This window comes from Larimichthys crocea, chromosome XVI (genome assembly GCF_000972845.2).
Source record: "Larimichthys crocea isolate SSNF chromosome XVI, L_crocea_2.0, whole genome shotgun sequence".
Classification (NCBI taxonomy): domain Eukaryota; kingdom Metazoa; phylum Chordata; class Actinopteri; family Sciaenidae; genus Larimichthys; species Larimichthys crocea.
The window spans coordinates 22,854,903-22,874,537 of NC_040026.1; the positions used below are offsets into that span (position 1 = coordinate 22,854,903).

Here is a 19,635-nt window from a genome sequence, read left to right on the forward strand (position 1 = left end):
GAGATCAGAGCTGTTGTTGCATCATCAGTAACTCTTTACTGAATTTTCACTCTGTGCATAGATATTAATATTATTGAGCGTAAAGCCACACGTCCATAGTATTAGAGTCTAAGTCTAAATGTTATAGTTGTTGTAAGGTGCAAACACTGACTGGAGAATAAAGACGGTCTGCAGATCATTTGATTTGGCTTTGAGAGAAGCGACGGGAGTTCAGCAGCATCATGGGATGAAGATGAAGTCTGCAAATATTATGAACACCGTTCATAGAAAAAATCTCCGCCGTCATCAGACAGGGAGGTAAACTAGGCCAGCAGACTTCACAGCCCTCTGTCTTCACTCCTCTGTGGCCACCAGCCAAAGTCTCAGTGCCAAGAGAAGAAGAGGAGGAAGAGGAGGAGGAGGAGGAGGAGGAGGAGGAGGAGGGTTAAAAGAGATAATCAACACACACACACACACACACACACACACACACACACACACACACACACACACACACACACACTCACTCCCTTCCTCTGTGATGAAGGGCAGATTTGAGTCAGTGGTCCATTCACCGAACACAAAGACAGCAATAAGACGTGACGTGTTCAGGGGCTGGAGTTCACGTGGGATTATACAGTACTGGCCTCTGCTGCTAAGCTACACTTAATATAGTAATGCTTTGGTTATGGTCGTCGTTATAGCATCTCTGTTTCTTTTATACTAAACGCAGTATAAGTGCTGTGCACACACACATATTTGTACTTTAATGCTGAATAAAGTATGAATATATATTGTCTGTATTAGAATATTATGACGTACAAACATTAGAGAATATAAGAAGCTGAATTTAAATTAATAGATTTCAAAGCAGGTTTGTGGCGTTCAGGATATGCTCAACACATCCCGTGACCCACAAACTGAACATGGGCTGGATTTGGGACTTTGTGCCTCAGACACTGACTGAATCACATTTTTTTTTTGTTCCCTCTCTTGCTGTTCCCGTAATGACTGTAAACATTTAAAGAACTCAAAGCGGACGCCGCCCACGCTTCCTTCGATTAAAGTCGCTGTTAAATCACAAAAACAGAAATCAGAGCCGAGCGGAGCGTCGGAAAAATCAAACATAAATATCATCTAACTTCATCTTTCTCCTGCTCAGCGAGCTGCGCGGATTCAACGTTCCCGCAAAGCTTTTTTAAATTTTTTTAAAATCAATTATGCAACATCAGTGGTTCAGAGAACAGTTGCCACATAATCTCATCTCACCTTGACGACCATCACAACATCCCATCAACGATAATCGAAATATTGCACCGAGCGAATCATTTCAAATTTGGATTTAAAGAAATATAAAAAGAAATAAAGAACACCACTTTGGTGGATGATCCTGTAGTGCACCTGTTCAGCTGACAACACGCCTACACGCAACAAGTTATTACATGTTATTACATGTTATTACATGTTGCGTGTAGGCGTGTTGTAGCTTCCTGTTTATAGTAACATTGCATAGGAATCTACAAACAGGTGAATTTGGCATGGCTTTGCATATCTCTGAGGATGCACTCATCCTCCTCACATCAGCAGCAGCAGCTCCGCGACAACAAAACACAAGAAGTGACTCATCAGCATCATCATCATCTGCTTTGATATCAGCTGTCACTGTTTTTTTTTCTGGCACAGTTTAGTTGCCAGGAACAGCGAGGATGTAACCGGATCGGTTCCTGGTGAAGTCCGGCTGTGATTGGTTGATCTTGGGCTCCACGATGATGGTGCACTTCCTCCCGTTCATGCTGCACTGGATGGGACTCGCGATGTTGACCTGCAGCCTCCTCCGCTCACTGCAACACAGAGCGAGTCACACATGTGAGATTCAGAGTTTACTGCACAGGAACACATTAGTGACCCGTGTGTGTGTGTGTGTGTGTGTGTGTGTGTGTGTGTGTGTGAGGCTATAAATCATGCATAGCTTCATAATCTCACAAACACACCATGTTCATTCACACACACTTGTCTATGCACAGTCATGCTCACACACACATAAATCACACGCACTAAGTGTGCTCTCATATAAACTCACTCGTGCATACGATCACACTCGTGCACACACACACACACACACACACACACACACACACACACACACACACACACACACACACACACACACACACACACACACACAGAGGAGGACTCTGTATAAGAGTGAGTGTGATATCACAAAGGACACATGGCTGCAGCTTGTACGTGTTGGCAGAGACAGATTCAGATTCAGCCACAACAAACCACATGAAATATGTGTTCTATTGTTCGTGTGTTTGGTTTGGTGTGTTGCCACAATATGCAGCGTTTTGATATGAAATGGAAACTAGGGCTGGGCGATACCCCGATACCGATATCAATAGTTTTTATTGCAAAAAGCAGCCGTCATCGTTCACTGCTCTCCTCCTGATTTAAGGCCACCAAATCATTTTTAACGTTCATGATGTGAACTCTGTGGACAGCAGAGACGCTGAAGAAGAACGTTCATGAGTTCATGTGATGGTATCGTCCATATCCTTTGTGTTTGTATTATTGTTAGTTACTAATGAGGCCAACAGAAGGAAACACAGCGGTGTAGTTTTTAGGATTTGTTATTGAATTGATTTGTTAGAGAGAGCTAACCGGCACCCGACACACTTTAGATTAATTTTAATATTATTGAATAATCTAAGATTGATTTCTCATCGATAACACGAGACGCTTGTTCATTCCACTCATGATCCACTGGACAGAGAAGCTAGCTGTTTCTAAGCCACAACCTCTGTGACTGTGAAGTGAAAAAATCTGCAGTTCCTCTAACGTCCACTTGAGGCTGGCTCCAGAAGTGAGTCAGTCTCCATAAGTCCCCATGTTAGACAGCAGAAATAAACATGTTTACAGCCTGGTACAAAAAACAGTTTTGGTCTCTGTAGCTAATTTCCCCGTTCATGACAACTGTACTGAGGGTGAATTTATAACAACTCACCTGTTCACATTATATTAAGGCTTAAAGTTATGCAGGATTAAGAGCGGGGACGCTTTGATTGACAGGACAGGTCCACGTCTGTGTCTGGATGTCGACAGAGCTCAAATGTTCAGCTCCTGGTCGGTTCACATCCTCAGTGACACCGACAGAAACACGATGAGTCGTGTTACATATACGATGATGAGACAGCGTAACGTGGGAGTCCAGTTGTACTGTAGTATGATGCCGTCACAATGTATAGCGTGTGTGTGTGTGGGAGACAATAAGAGTGTATGTGCAGGAGTCATAAAATCCTGTGTACATGAAGATGAATAAGAAGAAGTCCTGTTCAAGTAATGATCATATGGCAGCAGCAGCAGCAGCAGCAGCAGCAGCAGTGGTGGACTTTCAGGCTTTTAGTGGCTGTCACATCTAGTTCGAGCCTTTCTGGGTGAACGGGTGCTTTGCCTCGTTTGCTCTTAAACAGGATCGATGACAGAAATCAAAGAGTGAGGAGAAAAAGGCTGCTGCAGAGGCAGAGACAGGAAAATGGAATTAGATGTAAATGTGAGAGGATGACGCTGTGGTAACTGTTCTGTGGCTGAGAGAGGAAAACCTAATGTAAATGTAAAGGAGCTGAGCTGAGCTGAGCTGAACTGAGCTGAGCTGAGCCGGGCCGGGTGGGGTAGCTGAAATAAACACACATGCTCTGTGTGTGTGTGTGTGTGTTTGGTCAAGTGCTCGTCGTGACACACTTTCTCGCTGGCACAGTTACTGATCAAAGCTGCCAGTAAACAAATCCATGAGCTGCAGTTATTGCACGGATTCACGTCCCCGCCCCGGTCTGAAGTCAGGAAGTGAGTCGAGGACCCGATGACACCGACTTGTTGCGCAACAACAATAAGTCATAAACAAGGAGCGAGCGGCTTCAGCTGCCCACGCTCATGCACGGCACAGAGGAGCTCGGGGTAGCGCTGATGCCGGTTTCCATGACTACCCCCATGAACTGAACACCCCCATCTGTCATGGCTGCCAGCCAGCCGATGGTACTGTGTGTGTGTGTGTGTGTGTGTGTGTGTGTGTGTGTGTTGTGATATGTTCTGTGTCCGTCTCTCATCCTGTTACTTCTCCATCTCGCTGAAATGCCAGAGGGGGAAGCTGGGCTGAGCTCCTCATGAAGGGCGAACAGGGTCAGGCTCACATTCACAGAAACATAAACACACACACACACACACACACACACACACACACACACACACACACACACACACACACACTCTTTGACACAGTTCTGATCCAAAGCTCAGCTCTGAATAAAAATAAAAATAAAACATTTTATCTGTGAAAAACACAGTCGGTGCAGTCTTAAGGTCACTGTCTGGCCTTTCCCCCATCAGGGGCCAGTCAGAGCCCGAGGGCAGACTTAGTCCTTCACAGGATGGACCTCTCCGACTGGAAAATCAATTCTTTCCCTTTCCCCCTACCCCCGGTTCCCCTTTGTGTGCCCTTCATGCCATGTGAGTCCGTCCGGGCTCACTCGCTCCCAGAAGTGCCTCCTCTGTTTCTTTGGAGGAACGAGGGGGCGACAGAAATAAAAGTCAAAGAGTTTAAAGGTGGTAAAAAAGTGTCTGCAGGATTTCTAGGAAAAAAAATGTGCATAAAGTACAAAGTGAAAAAAAAAAAGCAGTGCGGGTGCTGAAAGGTATCAGAGTGAAGAGAAGTGCTGTGAAATGAGAAAGGGGAGAGGACGAGCCGGGCTATTTTCAGGTCGAGGAGCCAGGATTACCTCCAGTCTGTGAAGCCGTCCAGTCCCACTTCTGAGTCATGCCTCTAATAGTGTACCTGGCTTTCCCCCAAGCTCTCTGCTGCTGAAAAATATATGAGCGCTGCAGGTGGGGAGGAGGAGGAGGAGGACTAGGAGGAGGAGGAGGAGGAGGAGCACTCTAAAGATTCAGGACTTTGAGGAGATGATCAAAGTTGGATCTTTCCTCACTCCTAAGTGATGACGGAGCCGTTTTAGTGTGAAAAGCAGCAGCTCAACTCCAGCTCGAGACACCGAAAATAAAATCTGCAGCATTTTGAATTATGAGTTCAGAGAGCATCAGGTCACATCGTGGATTGAACTTGTGCTACAAAGTGTCCGACGATTAGAGATGTCATTTCTTATCTTAACCTAATAATATTGATTCTGAAGACAGACAGAGTGAGAAAATATGAAGAGTCCAGATTCTGTTCAAATGATGCAGGAGCACGACGGATCTGTCTTCCAGTCTGAAGGAATGGACGAAGAAAACACAGACACCTGTATCGCAGCAGATCGATGCAGACAGGAGCAGCAGGTGAAGCCAAGCTGCAACACACACACACACACACACACACACACACACACACACACACACACACACACACACACACAAACCATGTGATGCCACTTTCCTTTAAAAAAACCCGACAGTCTCCTCACATCAATATTTCAGTGTGAGAGACCACACTGAGATCAAAAAAAGAAATGCACGGAGTGAGGAGGAAGCGCGCACACACACACACACACACACACACACACACACACACACACACACACACACACACACACACACACACACACCCACCTTTATGACTGACACACGCATGGATCATTAGTAAGCTGCAGATCATATTCATACAGGTAACCTTGTTATTGTTTTCACTGTGGACAGCGTATGCGTGATGATGATGATGATGATGTCACCCACAGGTTTCTGAGCCACTGATTGGCCGCCACCGTGTTGGAACTCAAACTCCCATGAGGCTCCATCTGTCCTGCCTCGCCCGCCTCCTGGCTAATCTAAATACTGGCAGACAGAATGACTGTAAATACTGGAATTACTGTGTTATAATTAGTAATGCATCCTCACTGATGAGAAATCTGTCAAGCTGCAGCTGATTTCAGATTTTTTAATCTAGAACAATGTAACTCTGCAAAGTAACGAGCTGAACCAGCTCGTCGGACACGTCTCCAGATATATCCACAGTATAAGAGCTTGTCCCATCGGTACGCAGGCTATTAATAAAGAAAACACACATTTAGCATAGTGGAGACTTGCTAAATAAATCCATGTCAAGGTTCAGACTTCAGCCTGTACTGGTTTGGTCCCTTGGAGCCGAATATCGAGGGCAGTGCAGACTCTAATCAAGTGACAACAGAAACACCTTCCAGCCTCTACAGGACTGTTTAGACCTCGATCTTGTAACTTGCCAAATATATATGTGTCCTTCCTGCCTCCTGTCCTTTTGTTTGCTGGACTACACCTTAACGCCCTCGTTACCTTCCCTACAGTACCTTTTCCTTTCCTTTTGTTCCTGCCGCTCCATTTCACGTGTTCTTGGTCAGCTCGCTCTGTGTCACCAGTACGCTGGCATGCTTCAATAAACTCACAGCAGACATCTGAAGCGGACTCTGATGATTCCTTCGACACTGTGTAGTTGAGTAGTTTCCTTTTTATCTGCACGGGGTCTTTTATTTTGAAAAAGATTCTCCAGAAGTTTGTGTGACTGTCGATCAGCTGCTTGACGTGGCATCACAAGCCTCGTCTAGACGCCAGTGGAAGAAAACAGTGAAGCAGCTTCAAATGGAAATACCCAAGAAAAGTACAAGTACCATAATTTGTACTTAAGTAAACGTGTATAGTTAAGTCTGGGTATGAGGTGATCGATGGTTTTGGACAGGAGGTCTTGGCTGCGTCTGTTGATCACGTGACTTTCATCACATCATGAAATCTTCACGTTTAAACACCTTTCTGTATTTTCTCACTTCGTTTGCAGCCGCCCGCTTCTATCCATGGATATGTATTTAACACCAGACCTGACACAGCGTCTCTTCCTCTCACTGTCACACCCTGGTTCTGTCTCACATGGCTGCATCACACGCCTCACGTGCTCCCCTGTTCTACATCGGAGGGGAGAAAGATACAGGACGAAGACTGAAAACAGACTGAAACTAAACGTGAACGGGCTTTTGTTGTTGTTGTTTTTGTTGTGGATCATTGCAGAGAGAGAATCTGATATGAGGCCGGTCTGGACGGATCAAACTAACTCCTCTATGTGCCCCAGTTTAAAGAGGCTCCAGTTTGGGCTGCTTCAAAGCGTGCAGTTCTTTAATTAGCATCACCGTGCCAAAGTCATACGCTTTCGCTGGCGCTGCGACTGCAGATGTGGAGTATGAATAATAGAGAAAATGCAGAGGGAGAGGAAGAACTCGATGGTTTGTGCGTTGATGCTTTAGCTGAGTATTAAAAGAAGCTGGAGGGACATCACAAGAGAGCAGACGATCAGTAAAAGTCCAAGTGAGAAACAGAGTTGCCCTCTTTCTTCTCTTCACTTTTGACTTTCATATAAATAATTGACCAAAAATGAAGCACTGAAATGCCTCTTGGAGACTGTGACGAGACGTCTGCAGAGGATAAAATGTTTAGAGGCAAAGACCAGATCAAATGCAGCGCTGAAAACCTGCAACCTTCACTCCAGCAGTGCATCGAATGATATCACGAGGCGGCCTCTGCTCAGGATTCACTGAGCTGTGAGAGCGCAGCAGGTACGGGCACGGATATCTCAGCCATCTTCTCCTCTCCGCGCTCATAACGTGAGAGATTAGTGAAGTAGGTCATTTGAAAACTGCTCTTATAGCAACAATGGTATTGATTAAAGCGTGCAGGGAGAAGAGGGGGTCAATCTTTAGAGAGGTGGAGCTCACATCAAAGATGGAGCTGCTGATGCTGCAGGCCTCAGACTGCGGTCTGCATGACACCGTAAACATACGCTCTTCAAACTCTCACATCAGAGACGCCGTCCCATGAGACGCATTTGAATTCACAATATTGTGAGAACTCAAACTCCCATGAGGCTCCATGAGGCTGGATCGTACATGAACAGTAAACCAGCTCTGCTTGTTAATATGCTTAACTAGTATTTTTTGCCTCTTTGTGCACAGTAAGCGAGTTCTCGGGCGCTGCAGTGGGGGAGCAGAGGTGCTGACGATCAAGGCCCCCGAGGGCCCCCTGAGGTGTCCTGAGTAAAATCTCTTTTGTCATAGTCGAGTCTGAAATTATAAATATTTTATACTTTTTTCTCCAGTTCGGTTGCTGCTGTGTTATCTGTAACGAGCAGTTTGTCTCACTGTCTGATTTTAATCAGGAGGTGGATGTGTGAGTGTTTGGATATTTTTAATAGATTTAAAGCAACATTTTAGTGATTTTGTGGATGGTTAAAAGTGATGCAGCAGTGACTCCACACTCTGTCTGTTTGTTCTGGATGTAACCGCTGTGAAACAATCAGAAATAACTTTTTATTTCACTGATTAACCAGCTTTCTTGATGTGGGCGCTCCCTCACTCTCATTCACTGTCTAGGTCTCTCGACCACTGCTTGGTTTCTCTCTCTCTCTCAAATCATCGGACACAAACCAAATTCTTCTTGTTTCTGTTTTGCAGCATAAATTGTGAGTCAGACTCAGATTTAGAAGCTGCTTCATGACAAACAAACAGAGTTTAGATTCAGTTGCAAAGTTGCATCCTCAGCTCAACTTCTCCGCTGAAGGTTAATCAGCGAGGTAAAACATTTTTCTGTGAGTCTTTCACAGCAGACAGCCAGAAAAGTCAAGTTTCTTTCACTTTCACAGCTTCTAAAACCAATTCACGTGCTAGCCAGATCAAAATCATTACAACACGAGACGTCCTGTAGCTGAGCTTGACAGAAACGTGATAAAATAATATACTGCTATAGTTCTTTGAATCAGTGTGACGTTTTAAAGCTGTTCTTTACATACGGACCAGCTCGCGGCCAAGACAAACCTCCAGAGCCCGTAACTCCTCGTGATACCCCCAGGGGAGAACAGAAGATGGAGTTAACGACACCACGGGTAGGTTGTCCACATAGCATCTGGAGATAAACTCTGCCCACTCCCACAGGACAGCGGGTGAACGGCGCTCATCAATAACAGCGACTCGTGCAAGCTGCTTGAAGGAGTTGCGTGCTCAAACAAAAGGACACACTTCTCACCTCCACACCTCTGTGTTCAAGAGATCAGTGGGAGATGAAACAGAACCGGAAATGCACAAAGCAACTGCCTCCGTCTCCGGGGAATACCGTAGTTGCTCCACAGATGGTGGAGGCTATCTCACAGCGCAGAGCCATAATAGCCACACAGCAGGAGGGTTAAACAAGTGTGTGTTTATGTGTAGGAGGTCAACTCTGTCATTGTTCTCCAGTGAGCTGAATCTGACTCACCCATCAGCTGTTTCGGCCTTTCCGAGGGACTCTCCACCATCGTGGGGATGAAGGGAGTTGGCTTAAAAACACATTAGGTAAATCAATAAGCTGGCACACAGCGAGTCAAAAGAGAAGAGAGAGACAGGCAGCCTCAATTAGTTGCTCATTACTGAAGGGAGACCGCTCACTTCTCCAATTCTGTTCATTAAAGGCAATCGATACATCAATCAAAGCTTCATCTGTTCTCATCTCCTGACATTTTGCCGTTTTCTGTTCAGTCGTGGGGACGTTCGAGTGTCCGGCATGAGTCACCACGAGGGCGGAGCGTCTCCTGGCTGAGCTCTCACGGCTCCACCACCACGGCTCCACCTGCAGGATGCAGAGGCTTCACCACGTCTCAAAGATTAATGACGATAGATTATACACACTGACTAGTGGCTACTTCAAGTCCTTAATGGACCAAAGTATGGAGGGTGGACTGGTGGACCAGTTCACCTCCCTCAGCAACTGCTGCCCATCACTCCACCATCTCTCCACATGTGTGTGTGTGGTTGTATTTCAGGGCTATATACGTAAAACTTGAGTAAATGAATGATCCCATTGAGAGACCAATAAAGTTAATTTTCTTCTTCTGAATTAGCAGAAGAAAACAAACAGATTCAGCCGTTCATTTTTACAATATTGAATCTATTTGCGTCTGTTGATTTCACCAAAGGTTAGCCGGAGAACTTCAAAGATAATTATCTATGAGTTTAAACTTTGTCCTGTTCACCTGTAGTGTCTCAAAATGTCAAGAATAAACACGTTACATCACTTCAGCTGCACCTGAACACACCAAACCTTCCAGTTTGACTCCGGTCTATATCCTGAAGGTTTTTACAGAGGGCTTTGTTCGTATATCATTCATATCCTGATTTATACAACGTTTGATTCATAGATAAGTAGGCAGATTGAAAATAGATTGATGTTCTGGCAACTTACTGCAGTTTTAATAAGGTTGTTTATAATGTAGGTGACGTTTCATGGCGATGTCTTTGACTTCCAGCTGAAACCTTTAAAACATGGTCTCTTCAGGGGAGGTGTCCTCAAACTCTCAGACCGAATAACAATCAATGACAAACATGCCAGAAATATCACTGTTGCTGAGCACACAAGGGGAACTGTTTTTAAGTCCCAGTGCAGCACTTATTAAATATGTTTTTGTCGTCAGTGAATCGGCCTCGTACACGTCCTTGTGGATGTTCTCAGTTCTGCTGGAGTAAAGGTGTTTGTACCTTGAACTACTCACTCTATTTATTCTGGGAATACACGTCTTTGTGTGACTAATAAATGGAGACATTCCTCTCTTTTATTTTTGAACATTCATCATATTTTTTAACATGACCTTCTAGTCTTCCTTGTAAAGTCAATCTGTGATGGCTTCAGAACTCCTTTGTGCTTCGTCTGACGTAGACATTTCACGATTTGTTGGATCAAAGCTGCTGTTTTCTTTGTGTTTGCAGCCCCGGGTCAGTAAAGTTGATTTGCTCGGGGCTGGACGTTACATAAGGTAGGACAAAAAAAAAGCAGAAATGAATAGATGACATGGAAGGACAGAGCGAGAACAAAAAAAAGAGGGCGAGGTGGAACAAAGGAGAGATGGAGGTGTAATGAATGAGTGATGTGAAGGAGATTAAAGTGTGTGGAGTAAAGGGATGAAAAGACTTCAGGTGGGGAGATTAATGGCAGCGGGGAAATGAAGAAAGGAAGTGGGGACAGGAGAACGACTGCGAGGTGGAAGGAAGAATAGAAAAAACCCGATCAAGGGAGGGAGGGAAGGAAAAGAGGAGGTGTAAGGAAGCAGAGGGAGGGAGGGAGGAGAGCATGTGGTGAGGCTAATCATAATTGGCCTGACAGTGGGAGATGGTATGGTGCTGTTGCTGGGTGGAACATGTGTGTTTGGGGGGGTGGGGAGAGGATTACGGGGTAAACGTGGAGGTCACTGAAGAGGTGGAGTCTATAAAATGTCACGTCTCCTACTGTATCATCTTAACTGTACAGCACTTAACTGATGCATTCATCCAGAGTGACACGAAGACGACGGTGTGTGCATACGTTATATACGAGCACGAGGGAAGCTCCCGCGGGAACGCAGGAGCAGCTCCTCTGCTGGTGAGTGTCCATGAGCCGATTAAATAAAACAGCAGCAGATCCTCATGATTATTAATCTGAGGATATAAATGACTAATCTGTGAGAGGATAACAGAAAAACTCATGTTCACAGACGATCAAAGCATTTACCCCCCCGATGTCTGCTGGACTGAACAGAAGATCTAAACAATCACAGACGGGATTATTCGGTTTATAACGAGTGTGATATGATTTTACAGTTCGTGGAACGAGGCGACGTTTGTTTGTGTTTCTTACATTTGTAGACGAGTGTGTCTCTGCAGCACTGCAGCTCTTCATTGTAATGTTTGACCTTAAAATCAAGACATCTGGGATTTGGCCAAAAAGATTTACACATCTTGGCCTCCTCTCTCAGCACCAACATTTACAGTAACCACACCATGAGGATCTATGTTCATTCAAAATCTGGTGGTTACACAGTAACAGTGATAAGCTGGACAGGAATCCAACGTTCCAGTTTAGGGCTTAAAATAAGATTTTCACAATCATCTGCTAATAATTGTCTTGTTTTGTCGAATCAAAGGGTGAAAAACCTCCATCACAGTCTCTTTGACAGTTTATGACCTAACATATTCACTTCAGTGTCAAATGAGACAAAGAAAACGAGCAAATTTCCACGTGTGAGAAGCTGAAATCAGAAAACTTTTGACATTTTTGTTTGAAAAAGTGACTTCAACACTTTGCAAATTCATTTTCTGGTGATTAACTAATCCATTCATTGACTTATCGTTTGAAGAAATAAAAGTCAACGTCGACGCTCTCATTTACGGCACGAGGCGTGAGGCAGATCTGCGCCGTGCCTTTCATTTCATTTGCGCTCGCAATCTGTTTGTAATTAGTGTCTGATTTACTAAGACAGAAACTAATTACGCAATCGACGGCTGGGACCGCGTTTAAAATGCATTTTGCGTTTAAAGGTTCAGAGCTGGGATTTGTTCGATACCAACAAGATGAAATCATCCCGATCCTCGTTAATAAAGTGCCAGCATTCCAAATAACAACCGAGGCCGCAATTAAACTTCAGAGGCCGCACTGACCCTGACGAAGTGTGAACGTCTGTTCCATCTCCTCCCTTCAGAACGCAGCGCCGAACGTGTCAAAGGGTCAGAGATGATTACGAGTGTGCAGTTTTGTTCACACGTATCGTGACATTTCACGGGATTACTGCAGAGCTGGAGGATCTTTAGAGGAAGATGACGCAACAGATCACACAGGTGATGTGTGCGAGCTGCCAGACCCGAATATGTGTGATTTGAGGAACAAACCATTCACAGCACAGAGAGCACAAGCTTTAAATCTGAGCCTGTCATCTGTTATTTTAAGCCTGTGCTCATGCCACTTCTAAAAACACATCATGGTGATATAAGCAGGGTCAAAACGTCTGTGACAGACTCTGCGAAGTGTGTTTGTTCCTGAGTGTGAGAGAACACAAAGGTTGTTTATCTGCAGAGGGAAAGTAGGTCAGACTGAGACGCACATTCACGCTTCTTTTCATTCATACGCACGCTGTGCATTTTCACACCTTCAGATATTAACTATGTATCCACACAGTCAGCACACACAAACACACAAACACACACACACTCTGGCCTGGCCACTCGCCATCCATCACTCCACCCAGCCGGCGGTCAGTCCTCCTCCTCCTCCTCCTCCTCCAGCTCCTCCAGCTCCCCTCAGGCTGCAGCGCAGTGCCAATGAGACGAGCAGGACTCCCCGCTGGCCCACATAACAATGACTGAGAGTGTGTGCTCGAGTCTCTTTTATGTGTGTGTGTGTGTGTGAGAGAATTTGTGAACTTGCAATTTGACTTTGCAAATTGGGAGTTATATAACGACGATGCAGATAGATTATCCTTGAAGAGCCTTTGGTGACTAAACAGAAGGCTGCACAAAGTTCTGCACAAAGAGAGAGAGAGAAAAAAAAACAGCACCTGGACACTAAACAATGCAGCTTTTCTGCAAAGACCAAAAATATGAAGCCTGTAAGTGTGAAAAGAATAAAACCGTCTAACATGTTTGATTTCAGTCGGAGGAAAGAAGCTTCCAGGGCTGAGGACCTGCCCTAATTGTCTGCAGGGTGAAGCTAAAATAAAAGCTTGTGCTGGTTTCCTCTCCACCTCCTTTTGTCCTCCATCTTTCTGTCCTCCTCTCTCGCCTCTCTGTGTTTCTTAATCTTTATTCTTGTGTGTGTTTCTATCCCTCTGTCTGTGATTCTGGGACGAGATGTGGTGCCGTTATTATCTCCGGGCCGGGCGGGGTTATTAACGGATCCCCATACATATCAGACAAACATGGATCTGATGGTTGCCATGGGAACTGCATCCGCAGCGCCCCAGAAAGGAGGGAGAGAGAGAGAGAGAGGGAGAGAGGGAGAGAGAGGGAGGGAGGATGAGAAGAGGAATGTGAAGTGAAAAACAAGAGGGGGAGGGGGAGGAGCAGCATCGGGGCGGGTGATTAATGGAGAACGAGGAAATAGAGAATGAGGGATGGAGGGAAAGAGGAGAAGAGAGAAGCCCACTTCTATCAATCTGAAATATTTGATTCAGCAGAAAGGGTGACCTTGGTGAGGAAGACAAAGGCGGCTTGGCTTTCTCTCTCACTCGTCTCTCTCTCTCTCTCTTAATCGTGCCATTATAAACGATGTTGGTGCCAGCTCCAGATAGCAGCAGCTGTGTTTTCTGTGACTGATACTCACCTTTTTAAGAAGATGGTCCGCTCTTTATAATCGATACATGCTCAGTTTTCATGCTCCCTCATGTAAAATAGCTCCACGCAGTGAGACAAACAGATTTTTAGGATCAGCAGACGCTCTGAGTCGAGGCGTCTGAATTGGTGTCAGAGGACAATGAGTCCATAATTTCAGACATCCATCGACTTCTGAACAGAATACAGGGAATACATTTTGGATGACAGCCAGAGAAGCAATGTGCAACATCTGGAACATCATCGTCTCTGGCAGTCAGCACCCGGTTTGTTTACATGTCTTTACATGTGATCTTGCAGTTTTTCTCGGCTTCAGGAAGAAATGACTCAGACACAATAATGTCTAGCATGCAATGGACGGAAACAAGAATCAGCTGATTGTACAATAAAGATTATTTATTATTTAGATGTTACAGTTGTCATAATCTGCCAGTAATTCAACAGAATAATTAAATATTACTGTTAAATTTGATCCTTTACTTTTTATGCATCTGCTGTTACTCCAATCTGATATTTAAATTGACATAAATGTTGATTAAATTTGTTTCAGGCTGGGAAATAAAAGCTGCAGCTACTAAATCTGACTTCTGAGACTTGATCAGCTTGCGTGGAGCACTTTAACCAGACGAGGTTATTTTGGCCTGACATGTTTTGCACGTCGCTTCCCGCTAATGATAATTAGCGTTGTAGCTCAGCAAATTAAAGCTTCATTTTGTCGACCTCACAGTCGGAACAATTTTCACTTGACATTGAAACAAATGTAAATCAACTGAGGCTTCACTGACGCGGCTGGAGGAACAAATTAAAGCATCAGAATATTCAGAATATTCAGATCTCACGTGGTCGATGTGACTCACACCAACCTGCAGACTAATTTGGCTCCTGATAGGTGAAATAAACCATAACTAAATCCGATTTGATACAAGTGTGCCTCTTTTTCACACTCAACACCTTCTGCACATGATTCATTTTGCTTTGTTTGCAGTCTCCTCCTCACACACACTCTCACTAACTCTTCTGAAACATCCCAGCTCAGCACTCCCTCCAAACCTTTCAGCGGTGACAGAAGCCGGCGACAGTGGGCGGCTAAATGTTCAGGTCTTTCAGGGGGAAAGTGGAGGCCGGAACGGGGGCAGAAACAGAATATGACCACATCACTTTGACGGATCAATGAAGGGCTGTCGAGCGCTACTGCTGACTCACACTGTACGGAGGGAGGGAGGGGTGAAGGAGACGGAGAGAGGAAGAATGAGAGCGAGTGGGAGGGAGACAGGGAAGGACAAAGGGTTAGAGGAGAGTAAGATGGAGAAAAGTATGAATGGATGCTTGAAGACAGACGCTGTGTGAGGGAGGTGACTCTATAAACATCTGTCCGTTTACTGTGGGAGAGGAAGGGAGGGCTGAAGGCCTTACGATAAATATCACTTCATTTAATTATGGCTTCATCCTGGGGTTCCCAAACTGGGTGTTGGGACCCTCCACGGGGTCACGAGATCATGTAAGGGGGTCGCAAAATGATTATTTAAAGTCGAACAAATGCAGCTTTTTTTGTTAATCGATACCTCACCCTGTGGAAACATTTCAAACAATCAATGAATCATTTCAGCTCTGAAACCATCACTCCGCACAGACAACAGCAGGCCGGGTTAATAAAGTCCTGTCAGTGACACACACACACGATCAATCTCCCACACAGGGGTTTTTCATTAGTCGCTGTGGACACTGACGGCGCTGGTAGCAGTCGGTGGAGCCAAAACGAAGCTGTTGCTACAGAAACAATCCACAGTGCTTTTCTAAGAAACCAATTCCAGCTGCTTACACAACACACACACACGACTACGAGGACAGGAAGACAGAGGAGATTACATGAACCGGGGATTCACAAGCGCCGGTCACGGGGCGGCTTTGTCATCAGGTCGACTGACACGAACAGAAAGAGAGCAGCGAGAGGTGAGCGACACACTGACATGATCCGAACACGCCGACCTGTCAGAACATCCCAGGAACATTTGTGCATGAGTGTGATCTCATGTCGCCTTTGATGGAGCCAAATCTTTAAACTGCAGCTCATCATCTGTGAGAATTCAAGACGTGGATGAATTATTCAACATGAAGCTATTTTTACATTTACAGATGTCAGTGGGTAAAAGTGTGAAGCAGAGAGGAAGTGTGTGATAAAACACTGACGGAGAAATAAAACTGCGGAACAACTGAACGAGAAGAAATGAAAATAAAAAGTAAAATGCTTCAAGTCCAGGACGAGGTCTGGGGTTAGATGTCTTGCTGCATCTCCATCCTGATAAATGTTTCTTTACGTGGTCTGAAACTTTTGGAGGTGCTGCGTTTATTATTTAACATCTTTTACAAGAGAAGAGCGTAAAGCGCCATGTTTTCTCTGTGCTTTTATTGTGAAATAAATCTGTATTTATTGTTGTAGCTCAGGACCAAACACGAGTAAACACACACACTGGTCTACATGAACCAGTTCCAATCATTCAAAGGAAAGAGAGACAAAGAATGGAAGGACGAGAGAAAGAAAAGCAAAACTCTTCGCTTTGATTCTCAGGAGAGATGATGGGAAACATTCATGTTTTCTTGGAGAAGTCTTGCTAATAACTAGAGCTTCAAGTAACCACTATGTTTGGATGTTGCTGGTTCATAAAAGGGTGAAAAATGTTAACCACTGTTTCCAAAACCTCCAACGTGACGCCCTAACATGTCTAGTTTTGTCCACAAACCAAAGATATTCACTTTACTGTCATAAAGCAGCAAAGAAACCAGAAGATATCTTTATCCTGAGCAGCCTCGTCATGTATGAAGGTTATAGTTACTGCAGTGACCCCGGCTGCATATCATCCCCCCTCCCTCCTCTGAGTTTAATAAAAAGTCCATGAAATCTCCTCAAGATTATATAACCGGCTGCGTTTTTGTTCTGTTAACTCTCTCAGTATCAGGTGAAGGACGACACTTCCTGCACACGTTTGACAGGAAAATCATCGATTTTCTAGAATTCTGCAGCTTAACAGCGATGAAACAACAAAGTGGAAGCGATTATGAATAATTAGTGAATGAAAAACTCTTAGTCTCATGATTCTGTGGTGGACGCCGTGGCAACAAATTGCTAAAAAGACTTGATCAACTTGTGGTCTCCACTTCTATTGGAACTGTGTGAAAGTAACTTAACTTCAGAGTGAGTGCACACACTCAGCCAACAGTCGAGTTTGATTAACAGCACGACTGCAAAAAAACAAACACACAGACGTGAACATGACGTGATAAAACTATAAAACCCGTTTAAATCGGTGATAAACGTCCGTCTCCAATAAATTTCAAACTGGCTTGAATTCTCTGAGCAGAGAGGATCAATAGGAGAGGAGGGAGCGAGTACGAAGGTCTTTCTGGAGCGCCTGAATGTCTCATTGATTTTGTAGAGTTTGTGTGTGACAGATGCAGAGTGTCTGCTCTGCTACCCTGGCAGCGGACGGTGGGAGTGCTGCAGTCGCTGTTGCGTGGGGCGCATGTCAACAAACACACACACACACAGACACACACACACACACTAGACAGACAGAAAGAAAGACATGGGGGGAGAGAGAGAGAGAGAGAGGCTCCGTCTCATCTAAATATAGGCCTCAACAGCAGCACGGCTTTAAATATTTTATTGCCTCCTCTCCAGAAATGAAGACAACGGGAGCCAGGGGAGAAAAAAAGGGAAAGATTGGGCAAGAGAGAGGGAGAGAGAAAGAGAGAGGGAGACAGAGAGAGAGAGAGAGAGAGAGAGAGATGGTACAAAGGGGATGGAGTTAAAAATAGAAAGCCAAAAAAAAAGAGATGAAGGGGAAAAGGAAGGATGGAGGTAGAGACGGAGGAAGCATGGGAATCTAATCCCCCCCTCCTCTTTCCCTTTTATGCAAACTAAGAATGAAGTATTTCTGAATTTCTCCAGACAAGTGGTGCGTCATGGCCGATAAGAGGGTTATCTTCTTGAGTGTGCGTCGCAGAAATCTGAATCACTTCACTCTGAGGCACACTGGTTTGGTATTGATAAGTTTCTGCAGTCCGGAACACGCCGGCCGTGACACTATCTCAAAACAAACGCCCCTCCAGCCCTCAGCAGAATCTAAATTCATAATAACATAAAAAAAAGAAACAGATTACTGCCAAGCAGATTTGGAAAGTGTCAGAAACAAAAGACGGAAACTCAAGTATCCAGACACGCGCTACGACAAGAAGACGGTTTATTCCCAGCGGTGTCAGTCCGCTTTGGCCTCGCTGTCACTTGCAGGAGGATAAAGTGTTGCTTTGTGGCCGCTCTAAGCTGCCCCGCTCCCCGCTCGCTATTGTGCATGTTGTGCACTGTGCGGCATGCTGAAGGAGAGATAAAGGTTAAAGTCACATCTACAGGGAGCTGCAGCGGTGGGACACAAACATACACAGATGTGCAGTCACGTGAATCCCTCCACACGGAGTCACACATGTGCACGTTAATGCAGAAAAACCTAAATGTGTGCATGCCGGTGTGCTCTTTGTTCTGTCAGTGCTCCACAGTGATGGATGAGCCGGCATGCGGAGCACATGGAGAGTCATTACACGAGGCCCAGCGGAGGCCTTTCTCAGCCCAGCGCCTACAGAGGAATGAGCATCGCGAACGGCAGCGATCGAGCCGATACACACAGGCAGAGCTACACACACACACACACACACACACACGTACATCTGTCTACATGCACACACACAAAGAAAGACAAACATGAAGACACAAATCGATACACGTGCTTTCATAATCAGTGAGACGAGCGACAATGTAAAAACATCTTCAGAACAATGATCACGGCAGAGCTGAAATGATGTGAAGAGGTCAAACATGAACATACATCACTTCCTGTTTTTTACCCAGAAATCTTCCACAGCTCGATTACTGAATGTACTTTATTAGAAGATCCATTACTTGACTTGTATTAACGAGTTTTCTTCTGCAAAGAATCCACAGACTGCAGACAAACATGGGCAGAACTGTGATGCTTCTTCTACATTTTTAAGAACATTTTGTGTAGATTTGTGTTTCATGTTTTCTTTCTGGAGACTTGAGGAGGGACACTGAACATGTAACATGTTTCTACTAAATCTTTTAGCCGTGTTAGCAGCAGCACAGGTCTGGATGGACTGACAAGATATTATTCTGTTCATGGTCCCAGATGATGGATTGTAACGACTCCATGGATGCCCTGACTTTGCTTCTGGTGCCACCATGAGCCGAAGAATGACGATGTAACTGTGGCGGCAGCGAGGTGGAGGAGTGCCGCGGTGTCTACAGAGGAGTTTGCTATAACTACAGACTCTATAATAAGTATTCATCGACGGTCATCGCTGCTGGGTGCAAACACGACCCACAGCTACAGGTCGTGTGTTTGCTTGTTTACATTTCCCGCGTACAATGGCTTGGACACAATCACCAGGTCATGGTAGATCTAATCATTAGCTTATCAGCTGGATTCAATGAGCCAAATAAAGAGTGCCGGGTTTCAGCGGGGACAAAAGGTCCGGTTAGTACGAGAAC

General features: G+C 45.0%; 1 protein-coding gene across 1 annotated transcript in view; it reads right to left on the reverse strand.

Annotated features, from left to right (window-relative positions):
- Positions 1 to 1,190: 1,190 nt before the first annotated feature.
- myo1d (myosin 1D) overlaps positions 1,191 to 19,635 on the reverse strand; it is an 80,708-nt gene continuing 62,263 nt past the window's right edge. Inside the window, exon 22 of the mRNA XM_027289322.1 lies at positions 1,191 to 1,820. Within this exon, the coding sequence (XP_027145123.1) occupies positions 1,664 to 1,820 (157 nt within the window). The 3' untranslated portion in view covers positions 1,191 to 1,663. The remainder of the gene's footprint in view (positions 1,821 to 19,635) is intronic.